Source organism: Cajanus cajan, chromosome 11 (assembly GCF_000230855.2).
Source record: "Cajanus cajan strain Asha chromosome 11, NIPB_CcT2T_4, whole genome shotgun sequence".
NCBI lineage: Eukaryota > Viridiplantae > Streptophyta > Magnoliopsida > Fabales > Fabaceae > Cajanus > Cajanus cajan.
In genome coordinates, this window is record NC_138527.1 from 20,585,380 (window position 1) to 20,609,792 (window position 24,413).

General features: G+C 39.4%; 2 protein-coding genes across 2 annotated transcripts; one reads left to right on the forward strand and one right to left on the reverse strand.

The window, feature by feature from the left end:
* Nucleotides 1-1,315: 1,315 nt before the first annotated feature.
* On the reverse strand, nt 1,316-2,464 carry LOC145953423 (uncharacterized). The gene has a single exon (XM_083067376.1). It carries the CDS (start codon nt 2,462-2,464, stop codon nt 1,316-1,318), a length of 1,149 nt encoding a protein of 382 aa, XP_082923502.1.
* Nucleotides 2,465-15,414: 12,950 nt separating this feature from the next.
* LOC145953424 (uncharacterized) lies at nt 15,415-23,685 on the forward strand. Its single transcript, XM_083067377.1, has 4 exons — nt 15,415-15,600; nt 22,729-22,901; nt 22,961-23,239; nt 23,340-23,685. The coding sequence occupies exons 1-4, from the start codon at nt 15,415-15,417 to the stop codon at nt 23,683-23,685; spliced, it is 984 nt and encodes a 327-aa protein (XP_082923503.1).
* The last annotated feature ends 728 nt before the right edge of the window (nt 23,686-24,413 follow it).

The following is a 24,413-nucleotide window of genomic DNA, read 5'->3' on the forward strand; positions in this document are numbered from 1 at the left end:
TCGGCGGTCGCGAAGACGGTCGAGCTCGCTTTTATTTTGGTTTTGAAAATGTATTGGATTATTAGAACGACTTGTTCTCAAACTGAGACCTTGTCGATCTTATCCAATTTATTTATTAAATGTCTCACCAATCCATATTAATCCCAAGCGGGACCCTCCATGGATTAGTGGTTTTCGCAAAAGGAGGGTTCTTTGGAGTCGCCACCAATGTTTTACTCAAAACATTGGAAAAAGGGATAAGGCAATTGATTTTATAAATCAACTTTGGCCATTACAACCAGAGTTGGGTAAGGGAGTCGGTTACGCGTGGGGAAGGTGTTAGCACCCCACAGCGCCCCTTTCGGGTTCCCTATGACAGATTATTTCTAAAATAATAGCGTAAAATTACTAAATTACCCCTATTTATTATAAGCGATTATAAATTAACTATCTACATGATGACAGTTTAAATATGCACACAGAAAGCAGTAAAAGGAAGGATTTAAGAAGAAAGCTCTTGAAGCGTGCTTTTATATATTGAGTAAAACTGGGAAGCTTTTTGGCGTTCCCTCGCTCTACAAGCTCGCTCGCTCCTTCCTAAAAACTTTTGACTATGGAAATCCGGAGGATTTCCCTTCGACTAGGTTCGAATCTCCAAGCTAAGTGCTCGGAATTCCAGAACTTCGTCGGATCGACTCCTAGAGAGATTTCTAGGGCAGAACACTGCTCAAAAACCCCAGAATACTCAAGAAGGGAGTCGAAACTCAGTGAAAAAGTGTGGAATGACGTCCAATTGACGTCATATTTATAGGGAATAGGCGCAATACGGTCTACAGAATCAATACGGCCGTATTGAAATTTTTGAACTTCAATACGGTCGTATTGAAGTTCAATACGGCCGTATTGAAATTCAGAAATTTCAATGCGCCCGTATTGAGTTCACTGCGGCTGTATTGAAGCTTCAATACGGCCGTATTGATTTCAGTACGGCCGTATTGAAGTTTCAGAAACTTCAATACGCCGTATTGAGTTCGCTGCGGCCGTGTTGAAGCTTCAATACGGCCGTATTAAGTGTAGTACGGCCGTATTGGGCTTCATTCCCTCCACTTCCTTATTTTAAGCTACTCTAAGACCTCTAAATCTACAGATAGCCATCCTATGGTCTTCTAGGAGTCCTTCTGGCTGACTTTTCCTTCGATCTTTGAGGGTCTTCGAGTTTTATTTCCGACCCGGACAATTTTAGGGGTCTACAGCCCCTCCTTGCGTCGTCATGTGTGCGTTTAGATCGCCTGTCGGACGACCCTCCTTCTTGTTTTCTCGCCACAAACTCCCTCAGTCATCCCTCCTTGATCAGGCGTTCGATCTGTCTTCCTAAGACGAAGCAGTTTTCTGTGGAATGTCCGTGAGCCCTATGGAACTCACACCAATCGGTTTTCGAGGGCCCCAGCTGACGCTCCGTCGCCTCTGGAAACTCAAAAAACGATGCATTGTTGACATCGTGAAGTATTTGTCGCCTAGGAACAGTAAGTGGAGTGAACTTTTCTTCCTCATTGTTGCGCCTCCATTCGCCCCTTGCCCGACTACCCTGTTCGGTCTGCCTGTAATTACTTTCCTTCCTGCTGTATTGGTCATGTCGTTTACTCCAGTCTGAGCGCGGTCGAAGATGCTTGTTTCCCTCCTTATTGCTGCTCCCTGCTTCTCGGTTCTCGGCCGCCCTTTTAATGATCTGATTCTCCTCCGTTTTGATGTGGCTCAGAGCGAAAGCCCTCACCTCTGACATCGTTTGACAGTTCGCTCTTTCGAGCGCGATGTCGAAAGCTCCCGATCTCAAACCTTTCTGAAATGCAATGACCGCCATCTTCTCGTCCAACGATGCCACCCTCAGCGCGGTCTCGTTGAACCTTCGCAGGAAATCCTTCAGTGACTCCTCGCGTTGCTGCCTTAGGTCGAACAAGTCCGACGTGATCGGTGGCTTCTTCTTGTTAGCGGCGAATTGCGCCATGAAGAGCCGACTAAACACGTCAAAGTCGGTGATTGACCTGTCCGGGAGTCCGCTGAACCAGTCCAGCGCTGCCTTCTTGAGCGTGCCCATGAACAACTTGCACCGCGCTTCCATGCTTCCTCCACAGATCAGCATTTGAGCTCGGAAGTCCATCAAATGCTGATCGGGGTCCTGGGTCCCGTCGAAGGGCTCCACTTGGGGTGTGCGAAGATCCCTGGGGATGATCTCGGCCTCTATGGCTTCCGAAAAAGGTCGAAAATCCCTAGGGACTTCCATCATGACATCCTCCTCTACCGTCCTGACACTAGCTTCCAACCTGGCCTCCATCCCATCCGCTCGTCTCCTGAGCTCCTCATTCTCACGTTGAATAGCCTCCTCTCTCTCCCTGGAGCGCGCGTTCTCTTCCCTTAAGCCGTTGATCATGGCCATCATCTCCTCCATTGTAGGAGGTTGTGCATTGTTGTGGTTGCCGCCTCTCACCATGGTAGTCCGTTGGTTCTTCTCTGTGATTCGGGGCGTAGGAGCAGTTTTACCGTAGCCCCACGGTGGGCGCCAAAATGTTCCGGTCACGGGGTGCGCTAGGGTTTTTCCTAGGTCAAGCCGCAAAGCCAGAGCATTCAAAAGTGTAATCTGCCCTCTCAACTCTAGGGTTTTGGGTTTTATGGCACGTCGTTCATGGGCCTTTTGGGCCCCGAGAATGAAGGGATTTTCCTAACCGCTCTTATCTTGATGGTGCGGGGTTGAAAGGAACAAGTGTAGTCGGGTTCTGACCGACTAGGTTCATACCGAGGACCCAGTCGGGTTAATGCCGAGTGGTCTCCTCAGTCCTTACAGGTGAGAGGATTCTAAACTGGACTCAAATTACCTAGTCGGATTCCGACCGAAGGGACTCACCTCAAACGCTCTATCGAGTCATCACCGACCTCGATGTGTTACAAGGTATGATCGGGTTGTAGGTCATCTCGGATATCACCCGAGACAGTACAACATGTAATAGTGAGAACTTCACATTCTTAAACAAAAAAGGAAGAAAAGCTTTTAGCAAAAGAAAAATTGAGAAAAACAAGAGAAAAAGAAAGACAAAAGGCATTTCTCTTAGAGAAGAGTAAGGAGGAAAATATCCCCTCTAAAGGACTTTTGAGTGAAGAGAGTTGTTCTATAAACCATTTGCAAAATACTCTCTTCATACATCAAGACCTTAACTCTTACCCTTATGCTACCACTAGTCATGAAGTAGAGATTCTAGAACAAAATATTTTAAAGAAAAATGAATCTCAACTTCAAGATGTAGTGAAGAAGGAGTGGACTACACTTATTTCCACTTCTTGTGCTACTTCCTTGGAGGTGCCCAAGGAAGATAGCCTTCCTCTCTTTAGGACTCCTTCTACCCTAGTTGTTCTAATAAAGCACCCAAATTTTGGAATATATTGTTTGATAGATTCATCTTGTCATATTTCATATTCTATTTTTGATCTTATGAGAAGTTCATCTTTATTTGAACTTAATTTGCACCCTTCCCTACAAGACAAAAATAGTTTATCTGAGTTTTCAGGATTTCACAAGACATTATCTTTTTATCTACCAAACAATATGTTTCAAAATTGTTTAGGATTTCCTTCTAGGTTATGCTTAGAAGAGGATCCTATTTCCACTTGTAGGGATTTTAATTTCAAAAGTTTAGTTTTCTTTGTTAGGATAGAGGGAAGGATTCTTCTTAGGATCCACAGTCCATTTTCTTCACATTTCACCTCTTACACATGGTATGGTATGCATGTAGGTGATGATTCTTATTCCATGGATCCTCGTGATTTGAGGACAAATCCTTTTCAAGAGGGAGGGGATGATGGAATCATGCCTAGGAAGGCAAGGGGTGACACATTGAAAGAGCCAAGAGGAATGGGCTAGACATGAAAGTTTGGGCCAGTCAAGGCCCAATGGGCCCGATGGACCTGGGAAGGCCCAAGTTGAACTTCTCATGGGCCATATTTTTTTATAGCTATTTTCTTATGTTTTGTACACATGATGTTAGTATAGGTATCATATATTTTGGTCTTGTATTTTGGACCACATAGAGTAGCATGGTAAGCCATAGGCTTATTGGGCGTAACTTTGGGCTTCATGGGTCTTTGGGCTTTTGGTACCCAATATTGGGCTCATTTTCATTCTTGTAATTTTCCCTTTCCATTGTATTTGCTTGGCCATTGTATTTAGGCCATTAGAATAGGAATTTAAAAGGGTTAAGTAATAAAGCATGAATCATAAAATGTTAATTACATTTAGGAGTAATTAGAGTTTCATTTGAGTCACATGTTTTGTGCCAAAGGTGGCTGCACATGTGTACATTAAAATGAATCCTAAATTACCTCTAAATGCAATTAATAATCTAGAAGGAAGGGCTGCACATGGCTTAGGACAAGTGGACGTTCAATTTGAATTCAAATTCAAATTTGAATTCAAAATTGGTGCCACTTTTAGTGCACATGTGATGGCTCCTTGATCCGTGGCTTTATATGCTCGAATCCTTCACTATTGTAAACACTTTTGAATGAATGAGAATTCTGAATTTTACTTCAGCCATATTCTCTCCAAGAGTCACCGAAACCTCACCCACTCTATCTCTAGGAAAACCTCCATTCCTAGACTTGAAAGTGAGCTTTCCTTTGGATCTATAGCTTGGATGCTTCCATCCTTAGCTTAGGGATTCTTCTACCATTCCAATCATCTTCTTCCATCATTTGAACCATGGCAAGCTCAAGGAAAAGGTCTTCATATTCGAAGAAGGTCACAAGAAACAAGAATCACTCCATTGCTTCAACCTTACTCCATCAATTAAAAATGCATAAGTATGGACACAGACTATATATTATCATGCATATGGCGCCAATAAAACATCACATGGCATATTGCCGCTAGCAATACACAAAGAGTAGTCTAGGAGTATATGCTGGGTCACACCCTCTGGGCACTCTCACTAGAAGGATATTCTACTAGAGTCTCGTCAAGATAGCTAAGCCGCGCAAGATACATCCCATGCACACAATGGGCGAGACTGGGACTTCCAAACCGAGCTATCCCCAAGGACTAACCCCCAAAGCTTTTACACTAGGGGGCCTTCTCTGGCGGTGTATTCCATATCGTACCCTTAAAAACATTTATGCACATGATGCATGTCAATCAAGACTCTATGCATTCTCATATCACATTATTATCATCACATTTCATCATCATATTTCATCATCACATTTGATCATCATATTCCATCATCACATTCACATTATCACATTATATGCACAATTCTCATAGAGCACTTTAATCCATATTAAAACTCATCTATTTGCGAAATTAAACACATATTCATTCATCTCATTCAACAAGGAATACACCAGAACAATCAAAAAGCAAAACAGAAAATATTCTTATTTTGCCTATTTCTCATAGGGTGGTTTCTAATAGGTTTCCCACAGGAACCCACAAAGCACTCTAATTCATACAATAAACATTTAAAATAACACAATTAACTCATACAATTACCTCTTCAAACCATCTTCTCTTACAATCACCAATGCATTCCCTTAGGGTTTCCCATAGGAACCCATAGAGATCTCAATTCATACAATTAATTACATATAAGAAAATAATAGGAAAAATATATACAATTGGGGAAAACCCCTCATACATAAGCATACAAAAAATACAACAAACACAAGATTGGGGGCCAATCTCATTACCCAAGAGATATTCCCACACCCAAAGCGAGGTTTCTCACTCCCCCCTTACTTGGATAAGCAGGAGCTGAAACTAAAGCTAGATCTTGATATTCCCCTCCTCTGGGTTCTCCCTTGGTCTTCAGAGAGTGTAGAAGAAAAAAGATGTCAGAAGTAAAAAATGTGCTTTTGGGAGTGCCGGAGCATTCTATTTATAGGCATCAGGAGTGGCCAGAACGGCCCGTTTTAAATCTGGAACGACCCATCTGGACTCATACTTCATGTCCAAAATTCACATTTGGAACAACCCATTCTAGAATTAGAACGACTTGTTCTGCATATGAGTTTTTACTCACAACGACCACATTTGGAACGACCCGTTTCCAAATCGGAATGGCCCATTCTGGTTTCAAAGTTTACTTAGTGAATCATGTGTTGGAACGACCCGTTCCAACCTAATCTTTCTAGGCCATTTTAGCAGTCTGGAACGGCCCGTTCTGGGCTACTAAAAAATCAAAATATTACAAAATAATTTTCATAATATTTATTGTTAAAAAAAGTCATAATTATTAAAAACCTTTAAAACATTCTATAAAACCCATTAAAATAGTTATAATAAAATAATCTCCATAAATATAAAATAAATAATAAATAATCATTATACTAGTAGAAAATTTGGGATGTTACATATTTTCAATTGTCTAGATGCATACGATACAACCTTTCCTTCTTGCATTAACACTCCACCCAAACCCATTTTAGAAGCGTCACAATAAACTATAAAAGTCTTACTAAGGTCAGGCAACACTAACATAGGTGCACTAGTCAACTTCTCCTTAAGGGCTTGGAAACTATTCTCACATTTACTATCCCACATAAACACAACTCCTTTCCTAGTTAAACTTGTCAAGGGTAATGCTAACTTAGAGAATCCCTCTATGAATCTTCTATAGTAGCCAACTAATCCAAGGAAGTTCCTAATCTCACTAACTGATTTGGGTGCCTCTCACTTAAGCACCGCCTCAACTTTAGATGGATCTACTGTTATACCCCCATTGGAAATCACATGTCCTAAGAAACTCACCTCCTCTAGCCAATAGTCACACTTAGACAACTTGGCATAAAGTTGTCTCTCCCTAAGGGTTTGAAGTACTACCTTTAAGTGTTCCTTATGTTCCTCTTTAGTCTTGGAATAAACTAGTATGTCATCTATCAATACAACTACAAGTTTATCCAAGTACGAATGAAAAATTAGGTTCATGTAATCCATAAAAATTGAAGGAGCATTCGTCACACCAAAAGGCATTACTAGATGCTCATAATGTCCATATTGAGTCCTAAATGTTGTCTTGGGTAAATCCTCACCCTTAACGCTAATCTAATGGTACCCCGATCTAAGGTTAATTTTACTATATACACAAGCACTCACCAACTGGTCCATAAGATCATCTATCCTAGGCAATGGATACTTATTCTTAATGGTTACCTTATTTAATTGGTGATAATCTACACACAATCTCATGCTACCATCCTTCTTCTTAACTAAGAGTACAGGTGCTCCCCAAGGTGATACACTAGGCCTCACGAAACCCTTCTCCAACAAGTCTTCTATTTATTTCTTAAGGTCCACTAACTCTGCGGGTGACATCCTACAAGGTGCAATAGAAATAGGTCCTGTTCTTGGTACTAAGTTTATGGAAAACTCTACTTCTCTTGTAGGTGGTAAGCTAGACATATCATCAGAGAAGACATCTGAAAAGTCACACATAGCAGGCAGTTCATTCACCAAAACATTATTCTCAAAATTTAAAGAAGCTAACAACATGTACACTTGGGAATCCTCTTGCAAAGATACCTTAACTTGGTTGGCAGTTAAATAGTCCTTACTCACTTTTTCAACAGGCTCGCTAAAAATAATAGATTTATCAGCATAATTCAAAAAGGACATGATTGGAAGATAACCAGTTCATACCTAGAATAACATCTAGGTGACTTAGAGGCAAACAAATTAAGTCAACCATGAAATTTCTACCATCAATACTCAAAGGGCACTTTAAACAGACATCAGAAGTAAAAACTGAACCACTAGTTGGTGTCTCTACTATTAATTCAAAAGACAAGGAAGAAACAGGTAATTTTAACTTGGACACACACGTATATGATATGAAAGAGTGAGTCGCACCAGAGTCACACAAAACAATTAGAGGACTTCCATTGATGAAACACATACCTTGGATTAAGTCTTTGAATTAAGTAGCTTCAGCACCACTCAAGACAAAAACCCTTCCTATCGCCCTAGGTTTGCTAGCGCTCCCTCTAACTCCTGTTGTTCCTTTTTTTGTTCTTAGGGCATTCACGAGCTTTGTGTCCCTTCTCTTGATAAATAAAACATGTTATTACTCTTGGCACCTGACACTCATATGCCATATGACCTGGCTCTCCACAGTTGAAGCAGTTGTTGTGTGGAACAGAACCCACACTCCCCCCTCTAGAAGTTTGGCTAGCCATTGGAGCTCGACTCCTTTGTTGCACAGAACCTTGGTTATTCACTTTAGAACTTGAATCTTGGTGTAAGGTTTACCCTTACTAGATGAACCAAACTTATTATGATTCTTCATGGGTCCTCCATTCTTATAATGAGTTACTCTAGCACGGTTGTCCTCATCATAGACTCGACACTTGTTTACCAATTCATGATATTGAGTGACCCCTTGGTAACTAAAAACTTGTTTGATCTCAAGGCGAAGACCACTCACAAACTTCACACACTTGTCCTCTTCATTACCCACACCATCATACATGGGAGAGAATCTAACCAGGTCTTCAAACTTAGTCATATACTCAGCCACAAAATTCTCTTCTTGCTTCAACTGAAGGAATTCCACCTATTTCCTATGTCTCACATCTCGTGGAAAGTATTTCTCCAAGAATAACTGCTTGAAATTCTCCCAATTCACTTGGGTACCTACAGCCATCATTCTCTACAAAGCACCTTGCCACCAGACCCCAACCTCTCCAAAAAGCATGAAGGCAGCCAAGGTCACCTTCTGCACCAAAGGACATTCCAAAGCTTGGAATATCTTTTCAACCTCAAAAATCTAGTTAGTAGCTCTATCAGGATTATAAACCCCACTGAAGCATGGTGGATTATTTTGCTGGAATCTCTTCAGCCAATCTACCTCTGGTCGTTGGTTAAAAGTACCAAGAGCCTGAGCCATCGCTTGTAGAGCATCAGCGATTGCACGATCATTCCTACCTCTTTCCATTACTCTTCTAATCCCTAGAAAAGTTAACAATTATACTATAATTAAATAAACAACAAACTTAATCAATTATCACACTAGCATATCAATAAGTTTCACAATCAATTCATTATATCATTCATCTACCAAAAAAGCATAGTAGACTCATAACTCACGACCGATTGAATCGACCTGCTCTGATACCACTAAATGTGAAACCCTTACTACCCCAACACATATTGTAATAATGTAAATAAACTAAGGAAATATTTTTTTTAACATTGGTAAAAGGGTTCATATAAAATCCTTCACAAATGTTCTTCAATATCCAAAATGATTCAAAATGAACATTGGAAAATTAAACATAAGAGTTTACAAATTGTTTTTAAAATAATAAATACAACATGTAAAAATTCCATGTCCTAGAAATCCTCTGCCCCGATGTCACAATATCAGAGCATACCCATAATTCAACTGTTGGCATTCTAGATGCCACTCATAGCTGGATCTTCCTCACCTAAAACATCCATAAATTATACGGTGAGAAAAGAAAACATCTATATGTAAAGAGCACAAGGAAGATCCATAACATCGTCTCATCATAACTCATTACCTAATGAAGTATTTACAAGCATTTCTATATATTCTAATTCTATCAATCATGCAACATCTTCACATCACAATTCACAATCACACCAATCCATCACAAATCTTACAATTAACCCTATGCCAAGGTCACGCCTGTAGCATCTCTTGCCCAAGGTTGTGCCACCCCTGACATAAGCATGAGGAATCACCCATCCTATACTATGCGAAGGTCACGCCTGTAGCATCTCTTGTCCAAGGTCGTGCCACCCCCGACATAAGTATTAATTGCCTCACACATCCCACCTTATACCAAGGTTACGCCTGTAGCATCTCTTGCCCAAGGTCATGCAACCCCGGACATAAGCATGAGAAATCACACGTCCTATACTATGCTAAGGTCATTCCTGTAGCATCTCTTGCCCAAGGTCGTGTGACCCTTGACATAAGCATGAGGAATCACCCATCCCATACTATGCCAAGGTCACGTCTGTAGCATCTCTTGGCCAAGGTCGTGCCACCCTTGGTCACAAGTGTGAGGAACCACAATCACATTCACATTCATAACTCAATTCCACAACAAATACACAAAATCCACACAAAATAGTGGTTCACACACCCCTCAAGCAATTCACCATGAATCCACATCTATATCATTAATTTTACCAAATAATATAATAATAATATTTATAAATTAATATAAAACCAGATTAAATCACCAATTTAATAGAATCTTAACCCAAATAGTAAAACCCCCAATTTTTCCAAAACCTAACTCATAGGCACTTTTCTACAGTTTCGTTCTCTCTCCCAAATCATCATTTTTACAAATTAAATATATATTTATAATCCTCTATACATGAAAAATCTAATGGGATCATCAATTCTTCAAACAGAAATAATTATAAAATTACCCATAATCCTACAGATTCTTCCTCTACCCAATCCCCTCATGTAACTTTGCATACAAATAATCCTTTTTTCCCTCGTACCTTGATAAACAATAGCTGAAACAAAGCAAGATTTGGTTGGTCTCCTCCCCTGGGTTCCCCTCGGTCTTCAGAGAGTGTAGAAGAAAAGAAGAGAGTAAAGAAGAAAAGGGTCAGAAGTGAAAAGTGTGCTTTTTGGGAGTGTTAGAGCGCTCTATTTATAGGCATTAGGAGTCACCAGAATGACCCATTTCAAATCCAAAATGGCCTATTCTGGACTCTTACATCATGTGTAAAATTCACATTCAAAATGACCTGTTCTCAAACCAGAATGGCTCGTTCTTGGGTTGCAATTTAACCCATAACGGCCATATTTTTGGAATGGCCCGTTCCCAATTAGGGTTATAGGCCTTTTTAGTAGTTTGGAATGACCCATTCCAATTCGGGAACGGCCCGTTCTGGGCTACTAAATCACTCTTATTTTAGTAGTTTAGAACGATCTGTTCGAATTTGGGAATGGCCCGTTCTGGGCTATCACCCTTATAAATTAATAAAAATTACTATATTACCCCCAATAAAAGTTTGAAAACTGGGGCGTTACACCTAGGGTTCTCTTCACTTGGGCCTAGTTTTGGGCTCCATGGACCTTTGAGCTTTTGGTACCCAATATTGAGCTCATTTTCATTCTTTTAACTTTTCCTTTCCATTGTATTTGATTGGTCATTGTATTTAGGACATTAGAATAGGAATTTTAAAGGATTACTTAAATAGGCTAATTAGGCTAACCTAAATTTAGTTTAGAAAGCATTTAAGTTGCATTTGAGTCACATGTTTTTCACCACTAGTGGCTGAACATGTGCACCTTCAAATCAACCCTAAATTCTTCCTAAATTACATTTAGATGCATTAGAGTACCTAGGTTCATGGCCAACCACATGGGGAGTGGAGATTTGAATTTAAATTCAATTCAAATTTGAATGTGAATTCAACTAGGCGCCAAATGTGATGGTTGAACCTTGTCGCCATTTTGCTTTCAAACCGAGCCTATATAAGCCCAAACCTTTCACTCTTATATTACTTTGAATCATTAATGATAATTAGTCTTCCTTTTGTTGAGCTTAGGAGAGCTTTAAGCTTAAAGGAGTTTTGATGATCACAACATGTGTGTACAACAATAATTTGGAAAGACAAAAACAAAGTCAGAGAAAGTGCTATGTAATAAGAGCTATGTAATAGAGTTTAGAAAATAAATTGTTTTGGATGAGTTTTTATGTTGTGTGTGCTTGGTATGCTTTGTGCATAAGCAAATTCTATATCTAAACTAAGTAGAGAGTGTATGATGATGAATTAAGAAGATTAGAAACTTATTTTGAGGTATAAAATGAAGTTTTAAAAACTAACTCAAAATAATCGATTATCATTAAATACAATCGATTATTCCAGCAATAGGCAAAATGGGATGCCTTGCTGCAATAATCGATTATTTGCCAAAATAATCGATTATCTCAGAAATAAATCTCTGAAATAATCGATTATCTAGCAAAATAATCAATTATATTGTTCTTGGTTGGTTTCCAGAAAACCTGAAGAACAAAATAATCGATTATCCTTTAAAATAATCGATTATCTGGGTCTGAGACTTTTATAAATAGTTTGAACTTTTAGAAACTTTAGACAAGAGTTAGAACTGATAATCAAATTGAGAAAAACATTTTTGTGGAGTCTTTGTGACATCTTGGAGAGTTTTCTTTGTGAATCCAAGAAGAGAAATGTTTATGAAAAACTTTGAAAGAAGATCATCATCATCATCATATCATTCTTGAAAGGGAAGATTAAGATTTGTGTCAAGAATTCCAGGTGAATTTGTTCTTTTATTCTTTGTGAATACTTGTAAAATCTTGAGAAGGGTTTCTCAAGTGGTAAGGTTTCTTGTAGTGGGTTTCTACAAGGGGAGCTTTCTTGGGGTCAAGAAAGTTGCTATCTTTAGTGTTGAAGTATATGCATGTGTGGTGTGCTTGTAAACCTTCTTACTTAAGATAGTGGAACAAATCTTAATCAGGTGTTGATTAAGGACTGGATGTAGGTCACATGTGGAGTGGCTGAACCAGTATAAAAGACTTGTGCAATCTTCTTCTACCTTATCTTTTACTTTGAGTAATTTTTTGGTTGAATATTAAAGAAGATAATTCTTGATTAACATGTGTGTGTGAACATTGATGGTTTAAACCTGAATTAGAGCATTACATTTGAACCTTATTATTTTGTAATCAAGAGAGCATATTGCATTCATACTTCCATAACAAGTCTTTAGAGGAGTTTCATTTGAAAATTCAGTCTTAGAAAAATTTAAGTAAAATAAAGATCCTAAATACTCTGATAAACTTTTAAAGGGTCATAGAATCCAATTCACCCCCCTTGTTGGATTGTGCCATTCTTTTCTAACAATTGGTATCTAGAGCAAGGTTCTTGAGAGTTATTCAAGATTTCAAAAATGGCCAACAACAACTTACCCTATGGTGAGGGTGTGTCTATTCATAGACCTCCTATTTTCAATGGTGAAAACTATGTCTACTGGAAAATTAGGATGAGAATTTTCGTTGAAGCTATTGATATTGCTGTATGGGATGCTATAGAAAATGGACCTTATGTCCCTATGAAAAAAGATGGTGATGAGATTAAAGAAAAACATTGGAGTGAGTGGAGTGATGGGGAAAAGAAAAGAGCCCAACATGATAAAAGAGCCAAAAACATTATTACATCTGCATTGTCTATTGATGAATTTTTTAGAATTTCACAATGCATATCTGCTAAAGAAATGTGGGACACTTTGCAAGTCACTCATGAAGGAACAAGTGATGTAAAGAGATGAAGAAAGCATACTCTCATAAGAGAATATGAGTTGTTTAGAATGCAAAATGGTGAATTTATTTCTGATTTTCAAAAGAGATTTACACACTTGATAAATCACCTTGTTGACCTTGGCAGGAAATTTGAGAAAGAAGAGCTGAATTTGAAAGTGTTGCAATGCTTGGACAGATCATGGCAAGCAAAGGTGATAGCCATTGAAGAATCAAAGGATTTGACCTCCTTGACACTTGCTACTCTCTTTGGGAAGCTAAGAGAGCATGAACAAAAGCTGCACATATTTGATGAACATGAGCAGTAGGATAAGAAAGGAAAATGAGTGTCATTGAAAGCTTTGAAAACTGCCAAAGGAAGAGAGGTGTGTGAAGAAACAAGCTCCGATGATTCCGAAACCAAGAACTTCAACTTGCTGGTGAAGAAGTTCAGAAAATTCATAAGGAGAAGGAAAAATTCCCCCTACAAATTCAACATAAAAAACAAACAAGAAAGAGGAAGCAAGCACATCTTCCTTCAACTGCTTTGAATGTGGAAAACCGGGACACATGAAAGTTGAGTGTCCAAACCTCTTGAAAAAGCAACAAGAGGAGAAGAAAACCAAGAGAAATGGAAAATGGAAGAGAGCTTACATTGCTTAGGAAGATAATGACTCAAGCACAACAAGTGATGAATCCGAATGTGAGGAGAACAACTTGTGTTTGATGGCTGGAGCTGACCAAGACACAATTGTAAGTGATTCTGACCTTGAATCCAATCCGGACTATGATCAACTCTAAGAAGCTTTTATACAAATTCATGAAGAAGCTGTCAAATTAGGAGCCTTAAATTCAAAGTTGAAAAACAAGCTGAAATGGTATGAAAATGCTTTAATTAAAGTTGAACAAGAGCTTGAGGATTTGAAGCATGAGCATGAAAATCTTCAAACTATGTTTAATTTTAGTGAAGCTCATTGTGAAAACCCCACTTCCTCAAAAGATGTTTGTGAACATTGCAAGACTTTTGAAAAAGAAAAATGCTAGATTAAAATCCACTCTTGAAAAGTTCACAAATGGAAATGCAAACTTACATATTCTTTTGGGAAAACAAAGAAACACTTTTGATAGGAGTGGACTTGGTTTTAATTCAAGCATGAGCATGCCATTTAAGTCAAAGAAAGAAGCTTTTAAGAAAAATCAAAATTTTAGAAAATTTAAAAGCAATTTCTCTAGACAAACAACTTGTTTTTATTGCTATAAAAAAGGCGATACAATTAGGAACTGCTATTCTAGGAAATATGGAGTTCCAAATGGCGAGATGGTTTGGGTTGAAAAGAGCGAAAGGCTGAGAACTAACCAACAAGGACCCTTGACATGGGTACCTAAATTTTTTCTTTGAATCTTTGTTGTAGGAATGCTTGAGGGCCAAAAATTTACTTTGGTATCTTGATAGTGGTTGCTCAAGGCATATGACTGGGGATCCTTCAAAGTTCTCAAGTCTGAAATTGAAGAATGAAGGGTATGTTACCTATGGTGACAACAACAAAGGGAAAATTCTTGGCCATGGCAATGTTGGTAATTCCTCCTCTCAAACATTGATTGAGAATGTATTGCTTGTTGATGGTTTGAAACATAATTTGCTGAGTATAAGTCAACTAAGTGACAAAGGCTTTAAAATTGAATTTGATAATACAATTTGCTTGATGAACTGTCCGTACTGCGAGGTCGAGCTCCGAGCTCGGCACAACAACACAAGACGATCTCGGGCACGCGCTATGTGACGTCAGCTCGGTATTTAAGCAAATCATAACTGATCCCCGAGGATCCCGCCCCAGACGAGATCCATCATTTAATCATATTTTATCATGTTATATCTTATCTCAGGCCCAAAGCCCAAAGTAAACCTAGAAAACTCCAAGGTACGTGCATTACTCATACGAGACTAATACTCATACAAACCCTAACTTTGGCATCAGAGTCTCTTTTACAGGTACCACCCCCATCTTGGAGCACCAGCGTACCAGTGAAGGAGGCTCACCGATCTTACCAGGCGGATCAGCTCTACAGCAGATTTCCGGTAAGAACATTTGGTGCCCACCGTGGGGCCGATCAAGACAACTCTTATCTGCCACCTATATGGTTTTCACCAAGAGCCATAGTAGATGCACGACAGACGACGCAAATCACTCAGTCACCAAGGACAGCGACACTGTAACTTCGAGGAAGCTGATCGACCAAGTCGAGCAGACGCGGCAACAGCACGACACTGATCCGCAGAGCATACGTGCCCAGCACGAAACTGACCTGGCCGCAATACAAACTGTTAACGAGGTCGACCTCGCGACCTTGCGCGCGGGAGACAAGAGGATTCGCACTCCACCCTAGCGACGACAACCTGATCCTCCCCCTGGCCCTCAATTCAACCCCGGCGGTGCAACGCAAGCCGAGGTATACCAGGCAGCGGGGCCAGCTCCCTTACAGGGAATAGTCGGTACAATCGCAGGGGGTTTCGCAGGAGGGGGCACCAGCAGCGCGGCCCAGAAAAAAAACCTGCGTAACGTTCACCGCGTGCACTTCACCATCTCCGCCTCGCACCATAGCTGATGGAACTAGGTGAGGAGATTGATGATTCCTTCACTTGCTCCATGCTTAGGACCGTGAATGCTATTGAGGTTAAGACTCCAATGACTCTTTGAAGCTCCTTGAAGTGTTCTTCAATGGAGAAGAAGCCTTGAAGTGGCTCGGTTACTCCTTAGCTTGAGGTAGAAGCTTAAGGAACCAAGGTAAGGTTGAAGCACCTTTGGAGAGAACTTAGGAGAGAAAGTTCTCTTCGGTTTTTGTGACTCTTGATTTAGAGAGAAAATTCAGATTTCATTTCTCAAATTGGTCAAAAGTGTTTTACAATCAAAGAATTACAAGTTTATAGGAGTAGGAAACTTGGAGAGCAAGCTAGTCTTGACCATGGTTCACTAGGAACCATGGTTGAGTCTAGATAAACCGTCCAAGGTCAAGAGGCTTGGAGAGTAAGCTTCTCACTTGGCTTGCTTGGTAAGCTAGCCAAGGAGAAGCTAGTGATCAAGCTTCCAAGCTTAAGAAACTCCATGAATTTCGTCCAAGTGTGAACACAAGTGTTCACACAAGTGTGAACACAAGTGTGAACACACTTCTAAGGTGGGCGGCTTCTTGGAATTAATTTACTCCTTTTGATTTGAAAATGGTTAATTTGGTTTAGTTGGGTTCATTCAATGGGAATGGAACCTAGCTAAATCAAATCTATGAAAAATTAGGAGTAAAATGAGTCCAATATGAAAAATTTAGCCTAGGACCACCTTTGGCTAAATTGCTAGGAGCACTCTCTAGCTTATTAAGGACACTCTCTAATTTGCTAATGCCACTCCTACTAGAAAACTAAGAAAATAATGTATTTCTAGGTTAGGTTAAATGGAGTCAAAGTGTCCAAGTAACCTACCCTAGAATCAATATACAATAGCTACTAAAAAGGGAAATAAAGTGCCTTACAAATACAAAGGCAAAAATAACCTATACAAAAGAAACTATGTACAAAACATATGAAAAGGTCTTGAAGATCATCCCATTCCTCTTGGTTCTTTTATGATATCACCTCTTGGATTCCTTGGCCTTGGCCATAGTCTATCATCCCCTCCCTCTTGAAAAGGATTTGACCTCAAATCTCGAGGGTCCTCATGATTATTGGCCATACCTACAAATATATAATGAAATTCATCAGAAGTGATATTTTCAACAAATAAATGTGAAAGGAATATCCTAGAAGGAATCCTTTCATGAAACCTAAAGAAATCTATGATACTAGACCTACTAATATAATGAATAGGATCTTCTCCTAAACATAGACTAGGTATATTTCTAAATCCTAAAAATGTGCTAAAGCTAAAACTATACCACACTAAAGACTTAATCCTAAAAACTAAAATATCTTGCCTAAAGTACCCTATGTGGTAAGCTAGGCTTTTCCTAAAAAATAAGGAAAATACTACTAAGAAATTCCCTAAACAATTTTGGATTATATTATTTGTTGGATAGTTATGAAAAGAATTTGTCACAAGGAACCTTGAAGGTTCAGATGTTATATCCAACAAATAATATATTCCATAAATTGGGTGCATTATTGACACAACTAAGGTAGGAAGACTATCTACCTTGGGCACCACCAAGGAAGTAGCATGAGAAGTAGAACTAAAAGAAGTCCACTTCTCCTTCACAAAATCTTGAAGTTGAGATTCTTTTTCTTTAAAAATAATGGATTTGTGAATCTCTTCTTCAAGACTAGTGGCAGCGTGAGGGTAAGAGTTAAGGTCTTTATGAATAAAGAGAATAGTTTTCATAGGTTCTTTATTGACAAAGTAATTCTCTTTAGACATAACTCCCTTAGAGGATATTTCTTCCTCTTTACTCTTCCCTACTTTCTCACTTTTTCTTTTTATTTTCATTTGTGTTTGATCCTCGGCCACTTGTTGAGGTGAGAGAGGATAAAACACAAATTTCTTTTCCTTATGAGTGAAGGTAATTTCATTAGTAAGACCATCATGTACTGTTTTCTTTTCAAATTGCCATGGTCTTCCTAACAAAATATGACAAGCTTCCATTGGTACTATATCACATAAAACTTGGTCCTCATACTTCCCAATGGAAAACTTGACCTTCACTTGTTGGTTAACTACTATGTCACCATCCTTATTAAGCCATTGCAAATGATAAGGTTGAGGATGTGGCATAGTAATTAGACTCAACTTTTTAACCAACCTAGTGCTACAACAGTTGCACCATGAACCACTATCAACAATGAGAGAACAAGCATTATTTAAAACATTACATCTTGTATGAAAGATGTTCTCTCGTTGTAATAGGGTACCACTAGGTTGATTATGAAGGATTCTCCTAAGCATTAGGAGCTCTCCTTCATAAGGATAAATTGGCTCCACTTTGGACCTCTGAAGCTTTGTTTCAACCTCACTCTCACTAGAAGAGGAGGTAGTAGTCTCTTCTTGACTACTATAAGTGTCATGCCCCCTTAAGATCATAACTTTCTTTGTAGGACATTGAGAAGCAATGTGACCTCTCCCTAGACACTTGAAACCTTTAATATCACTAGTCTTTGTGCTAGTGTGTGGAGTGATGAGATCTCTATCCTTATCTTTATTTTTCTCTTTCCTTTTAGCCAATTCTTTGGAGGGTTCTGAAATAATTTTCTTTTCAAAAGGTTTTTCTTCCTCCAAGTAGTCTTTCCTAAGAGATCTAGAGTGGGAGCTTTCTCTTTTAGAAGATTTTCTCAACATTTGTTGTTCTACCCTTACACAAAGTTGGACCAAGTCATTTAGGTCCCTGTAGGGTAGTAGCTCCACTTGGTCTCTAATCTCTAAGTTAAGACCACTTAAGAATCTGGCTACTGTAGTGGCTTCCTCTTCTCTTATGCATGCCCTCATCATTAAAAGCTCCATTTGTTGTCTATAGAGTTCTACAAACATATCTCTTTGTTGAAGCCTTTGGAGCTTATTCATAAGCTCCCTACCATAGTAAGAGGGAATGTGTCTCCTCCGCAATGCACTCCTAAGATCATTCCAATATTGGATAGGTGGATCATTGTGGAGACGTCTTTCTCTTTCCAAAGAGGTCCACCAATACATTGCATGCCCTTGAAAGCTAAGGGTTGCAAGAGGGACTTTTCTTTCTTCACTTACCCTATGGCAAGCAAAGAGTTGTTCTACCTTCATCTCCCAATCAAGGTAGGCCTCCACATCATCCTTCCCAAAAAATTGAGGGAGATCCACCTTGGATTCCCTAGTTTTAATAGTTCTTCTTGGGGGAGGTTGATAATGGTTACCTACATTAAGGCTTTCATTAGGAGATGTGTATTGTGAATGTGAACTCCTACTCTTTTTCCTATGTTTTCTCATATCTTCTTTCAATTTTTCTTCCTCTTGCTTTAAAATTCTCAACTCTTCCTCAAGATAAGCAAGTTGTCCTTCTCTTTCAATTCTTTCCTTCTCTCTTTGAATGGACTCTTGCTTTTTCCATAGTTTAAGTGATTTGAGCTCTTTAGTAATGTAAGAAAGACTTTTTGGAGAGCCATCACTTTCACTATGGGAGGAATCTTGAGACATTTTAATTCAAGAGATATTTTTCACACAAAAATAGTTTTTATGAAAATAAGGTTTTGGAGTGCTTTAGACTTGGCACTTAGAGGTCTAAGAGTACAAATTGAACTTTGGAGGGAGGTGAGCTACTAAAGAGCCACTTAATAACCAAGCCTCTTCAAGTAAAAATCTCTAAACCCCCTTGTACTTTTGTCTTGCACAAAACAATTTTCACAAAGAACTTTTCTTAAAGGAAAAATAACAAGCAAGTGCCTATGTGTACAATTTATAAAATGCTTGAAAACATAAAGAGCATGAAAACATAAATTGCTTGAAAACTTAAATGACTGAAAACATAAATTGCTTAAAACATAAAGTGCTTGAAAACTTAAAGACAAGAAAACTTAAACTAGACGTTTAAAGCAATAAAACCTAAGTGAGAGCTTGAAAGGCACCAAAGACCTTCAAGGACCACTCTCACAAGTACTACACGTGGATTACTATAAAAGTTCTTAAGGAGAGATGGAGATACACCAAAGGCACTCCAAGACACTCCTTAATAAAGGCCTTGTACAAAAATTTAGAAAACAAAAATTACAAGGTAAATGAAATTCAAATTTGCTTCAAATGAAATGTAAATTTACACTCCAAATGAAATGTAAATTCACTCTCAAATGAATTTAGTGGCTGCACCTAATTTCAAGGAAAACAAATTAGCCACTAATTTAGAACAAATTTAGAGACGGATTTTGTAATGAAAAACTAGGTTTTAGAAACCAAAATTTCCGTCACTAAATTTAGTTCTAGATTTTCACAAAAATTTTTCACAATTGGTTTAGTTTCTTGTTGATCCAAATCAGCCACCAACTGCAGCCTCACAAGGTGTTTCACTCCTCTCTTTAGAAGCAACTTTGATGTTAGTCACTTCTAGGTGTTTCCAAGAGCCTAGCCACCAAGAGAGAACAAACTCCCTAAGCAACCACCAAAGCCTTCAAGTGGATGTCCTTTGCCTTGGCCTCCTACACCTTTCAAGAAGCACTCAACCACCTTCAAGACTGAATATTAGTGCTAAAACTGAAAATGAACAATTTAGGAAAGCTACACCAATTGGTAGAAGAGAAATGAGACAAGACTAGAAAGAGTTCCACAAAATTTGACAAGCAAAAATTAAGGCAAATTTTAGAAAGCTAGCACACAAAAGAATAACCTAGGAATGGTACTAGAATGGATTAACAAATCAAAAGCTAAGATTAGAAAACAAAATAAGACTCAAAGATATGGCTGGACCAAAGCAAACAAGTCACAAAAATTTTCCAAATCCGAGAGCACACAACACCAAATTTTCACTCCTATGGCTTTTTCTTTTGCTATTTTCTTTCTTTTTCTTTTGCAAAATATTTTTCTCTTATTTTTATTTTGATATTCAGGAGTTTCAATGCCTTTTAAAAACTTATAAGTCTCGGATTTAATGTAGAAAAACTGCAGCAAAATTTCTACACAAAACAAAGGTGTTCACATGCATGTTTCTTTTCTAGTGCTTCACAATTTTGTAGTATTTTAGGTCAAATTTTTTAAGCACTATTTCCTTTGTTTTTCTCATGCATATAAGACACTCACACCTCTGTTTTGGCTCTGTTTTAAGGCTAAAAAAATTGCACAAAGTTTCAGCCACAACACAAGACACAAGGAAACCTAATAGGAGAAGTGTTTAACAATTTTTTTTTGACAAAAACTTTTAACAAGACATAATAGAAACCTAACTCTAGGAAATTTGCTAGAACTAATAGCAAATTAAGAACTCAAACATGTAAAGCAAAAGCACATATAGGAAGGTTCAGATTTAATAAGAAAATACACAACAAATTTCGGACTCAATCAACACAACACAAAAACTAGGTCAAAACAAGCTAGTCTAGGAATCAATGACATTCAAATGACTACACATGACTCTAGACAAAACATATGATTCAAAAGCAAAATCTAAACAATATGAATGTTGTCCAATCACGGACACATGTTATAGAATGAAGAGACTCAAGCAAAATTAAAAGCACAAGTATAGGAACCTAAAGCACAACAAAATCGGTTTGATTCAAGAATTAGGAGACAAGCAAATATGAATCAAACAATTATTATGTGACATTTTGGATCCATCAAAGTGTGAATAAAATCTAGATCCATTCAGCAAACATAAGAAGACATGTAATAGAAGGAAGATACAACACGGATTCAAGTAGAAAAGTTTGGAAACAAAACCTCAAGAGCACTAGGCTCTAGATACCAAAAATGATGGAACTAGGTGAGGAGATTGATGATTCCTTCACTTGCTCCATGCTTAGGACCGTGAATGCTATTGAGGTTAAGACTCCAATGACTCTTTGAAGCTCCTTGAAGTGTTCTTCAATGGAGAAGAAGCCTTGAAGTGGCTCGGTTACTCCTTAGCTTGAGGTAGAAGCTTAAGGAACCAAGGTAAGGTTGAAGCACCTTTGGAGAGAACTTAGGAGAGAAAGTTCTCTTCGGTTTTTGTGACTCTTGATTTAGAGAGAAAATTCAGATTTCATTTCTCAAATTGGTCAAAAGTGTTTTACAATCAAAGAATTACAAGTTTATAGGAGTAGGAAACTTGGAGAGCAAGCTAGTCTTGACCATGGTTCACTAGGAACCATGGTTGAGTCTAGATAAACCGTCCAAGGTCAAGAGGCTTGGAGAGCAAGCTTCTCACTTGGCTTGCTTGGTAAGCTAGCCAAGGAGAAGCTTGTGCTTCAAGCTTCCAAGCTTAAGAAACTCCATGAATTTCGTCCAAGTGTGAACACAAGTGTTCACACAAGTGTGAACACAAGTGTGAACACACTTCTAAGGTGGGCGGCTTCTTGGAATTAATTTACTCCTTTTGATTTGAAAATGGTTAATTTGGTTTAGTTGGGTTCATTCAATGGGAATGAAACCTAGCTAAATCAAATCTATGAAAAATTAGGAGTAAAATGAGTCCAATATGAAAAATTTAGCCTAGGACCACCTTTGGCTAAATTGCTAGGAGCACTCTCTAGCTTATTAAGGACACTCTCTAATTTGCTAATGCCACTCCTACTAGAAAACTAAGAAAAGAATGTATTTCTAGGTTAGGTTAAATGGAGTCAAAGTGTCCAAGTAACCTACCCTAGAATCAATATACAATAGCTACTAAAAAGGGAAATAAAGTGCCTTACAAATACAAAGGCAAAAATAACCTATACAAAAGAAACTATGTACAAAACATATGAAAAGGTCTTGAAGATCATCCCATTCCTCTTGGTTCTTTTATGATATCACCTCTTGGATTCCTTGGCCTTGGCCATAGTCTATCAATAGCTCGCCAGGGATCACTTTCACCGACGACGACTACGCCGGGGTCAACCCCAACCAGGAAGATCCCATGGTCATAGCCGTGGCATTAGCCAATTGGGAGGTACACAAGACCCTGGTCGACCAAGGGAGCTCAGCTGACATCCTATATTGGCCAACATTCCTCAGGTTAGACGTCCCCTACTCTCTCATACAACCTCACACAGAACCCCTAGTCAATTTTGCAGGAAAAAGCATCCACACCCGGTGATACGTGGACCTACTGATAACTTTCGGAGCACCTCCGGATTCAAGACGAGTTATGGTTCGATACCTACTCGTGGAAGCCGACACCTCCTACAACATCATCATTGGCAGGACAACCTTCAACCAACTCGGAGCAGTGGTGTCCACCCCGCACCTCACCATGAAATTCCCAGGACACGGTGGGAAGATTATCGCCATCAAAGCAAACCAGCAGATGGCACAGCAATGCTACGCAGAAAGCCTGAAAATCGCCTCACCGGGTAAGTAGTGCAAAAGCGACCTTGCCACCGTGGCTTGCACCAACCACGAAGAAATCACTGACCTTGACCCGAGATCTGACGCTCACAACGAACGGCCTAGCCCCGTTGATGAGCTCGATGACCTCCAAATCGGGAAACTCCTCGACCAAACCACGAAGATCAGCAGGCAGTTAACTCTAGAGTTGCGACAGCAACTCGAAGCGGAAATCCTCAAGAACGCCGACCTCTTCGCATGGTCTAGCGCCGACATGCCTGGCATAGACGCCGAGTTCATCTGTCACAGACTAGCAATATACAAGGAGGCAAAACCAGTCGCCCAGAGAAAGAGGAAAGTAGGCGGTGAAAGACGAGAGGCCATCGTCGCCGAAACACAAAAATTGCTCAACGCCGGTTTCATCCGTGAAGTCAGATATACCACATGGCTGGCGAACGTCTTCTTAGTATAGAAGAACTCAGGAAAGTGGCGTATGTGCGTTGATTATACCGACCTAAACAAAGCATGCCCCAAGGACTCATACCCCTTGCCAAACATTGATAGGTTAGTCGACAGAGCCTCTGGACACGCCCTCCTCAATTTCCTCGACGTCTACTCGGGGTACAACCAGATAATGATGTATCAACCTGATGAAGTGCACACGTCCTTCATCACCGACCACGCCAACTACTGCTACTGGGTGATGCCCTTCGGCCTAAAAAATGCAGGGGCAACCTACCAGCGGCTGATGGATAAGGTCTTCCATCAGCAGATTGGAAGAAACATGGAGGTCTATGTCGATGACATGGTAGTCAAAACCACCTCGGCTATAGACCACGCCGCCACCTCGCCGAAGTTTTCGCTCAGGTCAGGAAGCACAACATGCGCCTCAACCCGGAGAAGTGTGTCTTCGACGTCCAAGGAGGTAAGCTCCTCGGCTTCATGATTACCAGCAGAGGAATCGAGGCTAACCCCGAGAAGTGCAAAGCTATCATCCAAATGCAAAGCCCACAAACGGTGAAAGAAGTCCAACGCCTGGCCGGGCGGTTAGTCTCACTGTCCTGTTTCATCCCCAAACTCATAGAGAGGGCAGGACCAATCTCCACTCTGCTAAAAAAGCCAAAGGACTTCATGTGGACAAATTAGTGCGAAGAAGCTTTCCAAAGCTTCAAAACCTTCCTCACAACTCTACCAGTCCTA

Excerpts from the sequence above, each read along its gene's own strand:
- LOC145953423 (XM_083067376.1), bottom strand. The coding sequence starts at position 2,464 with ATGGTGAGAGGCGGCAACCACAACAATGCACAACCTCCTACAATGGAG.
- LOC145953424 (XM_083067377.1), top strand. The coding sequence starts at position 15,415 with ATGGTTTTCACCAAGAGCCATAGTAGATGCACGACAGACGACGCAAAT. Across the intron at positions 22,902-22,960 it reads TATTGGCCAACATTCCTCAG|GAAAAAGCATCCACACCCGG; the intron begins GTTAGACGTCCC and ends TCAATTTTGCAG. Across the intron at positions 23,240-23,339 it reads CCTGAAAATCGCCTCACCGG|CCCCGTTGATGAGCTCGATG; the intron begins GTAAGTAGTGCA and ends CGAACGGCCTAG.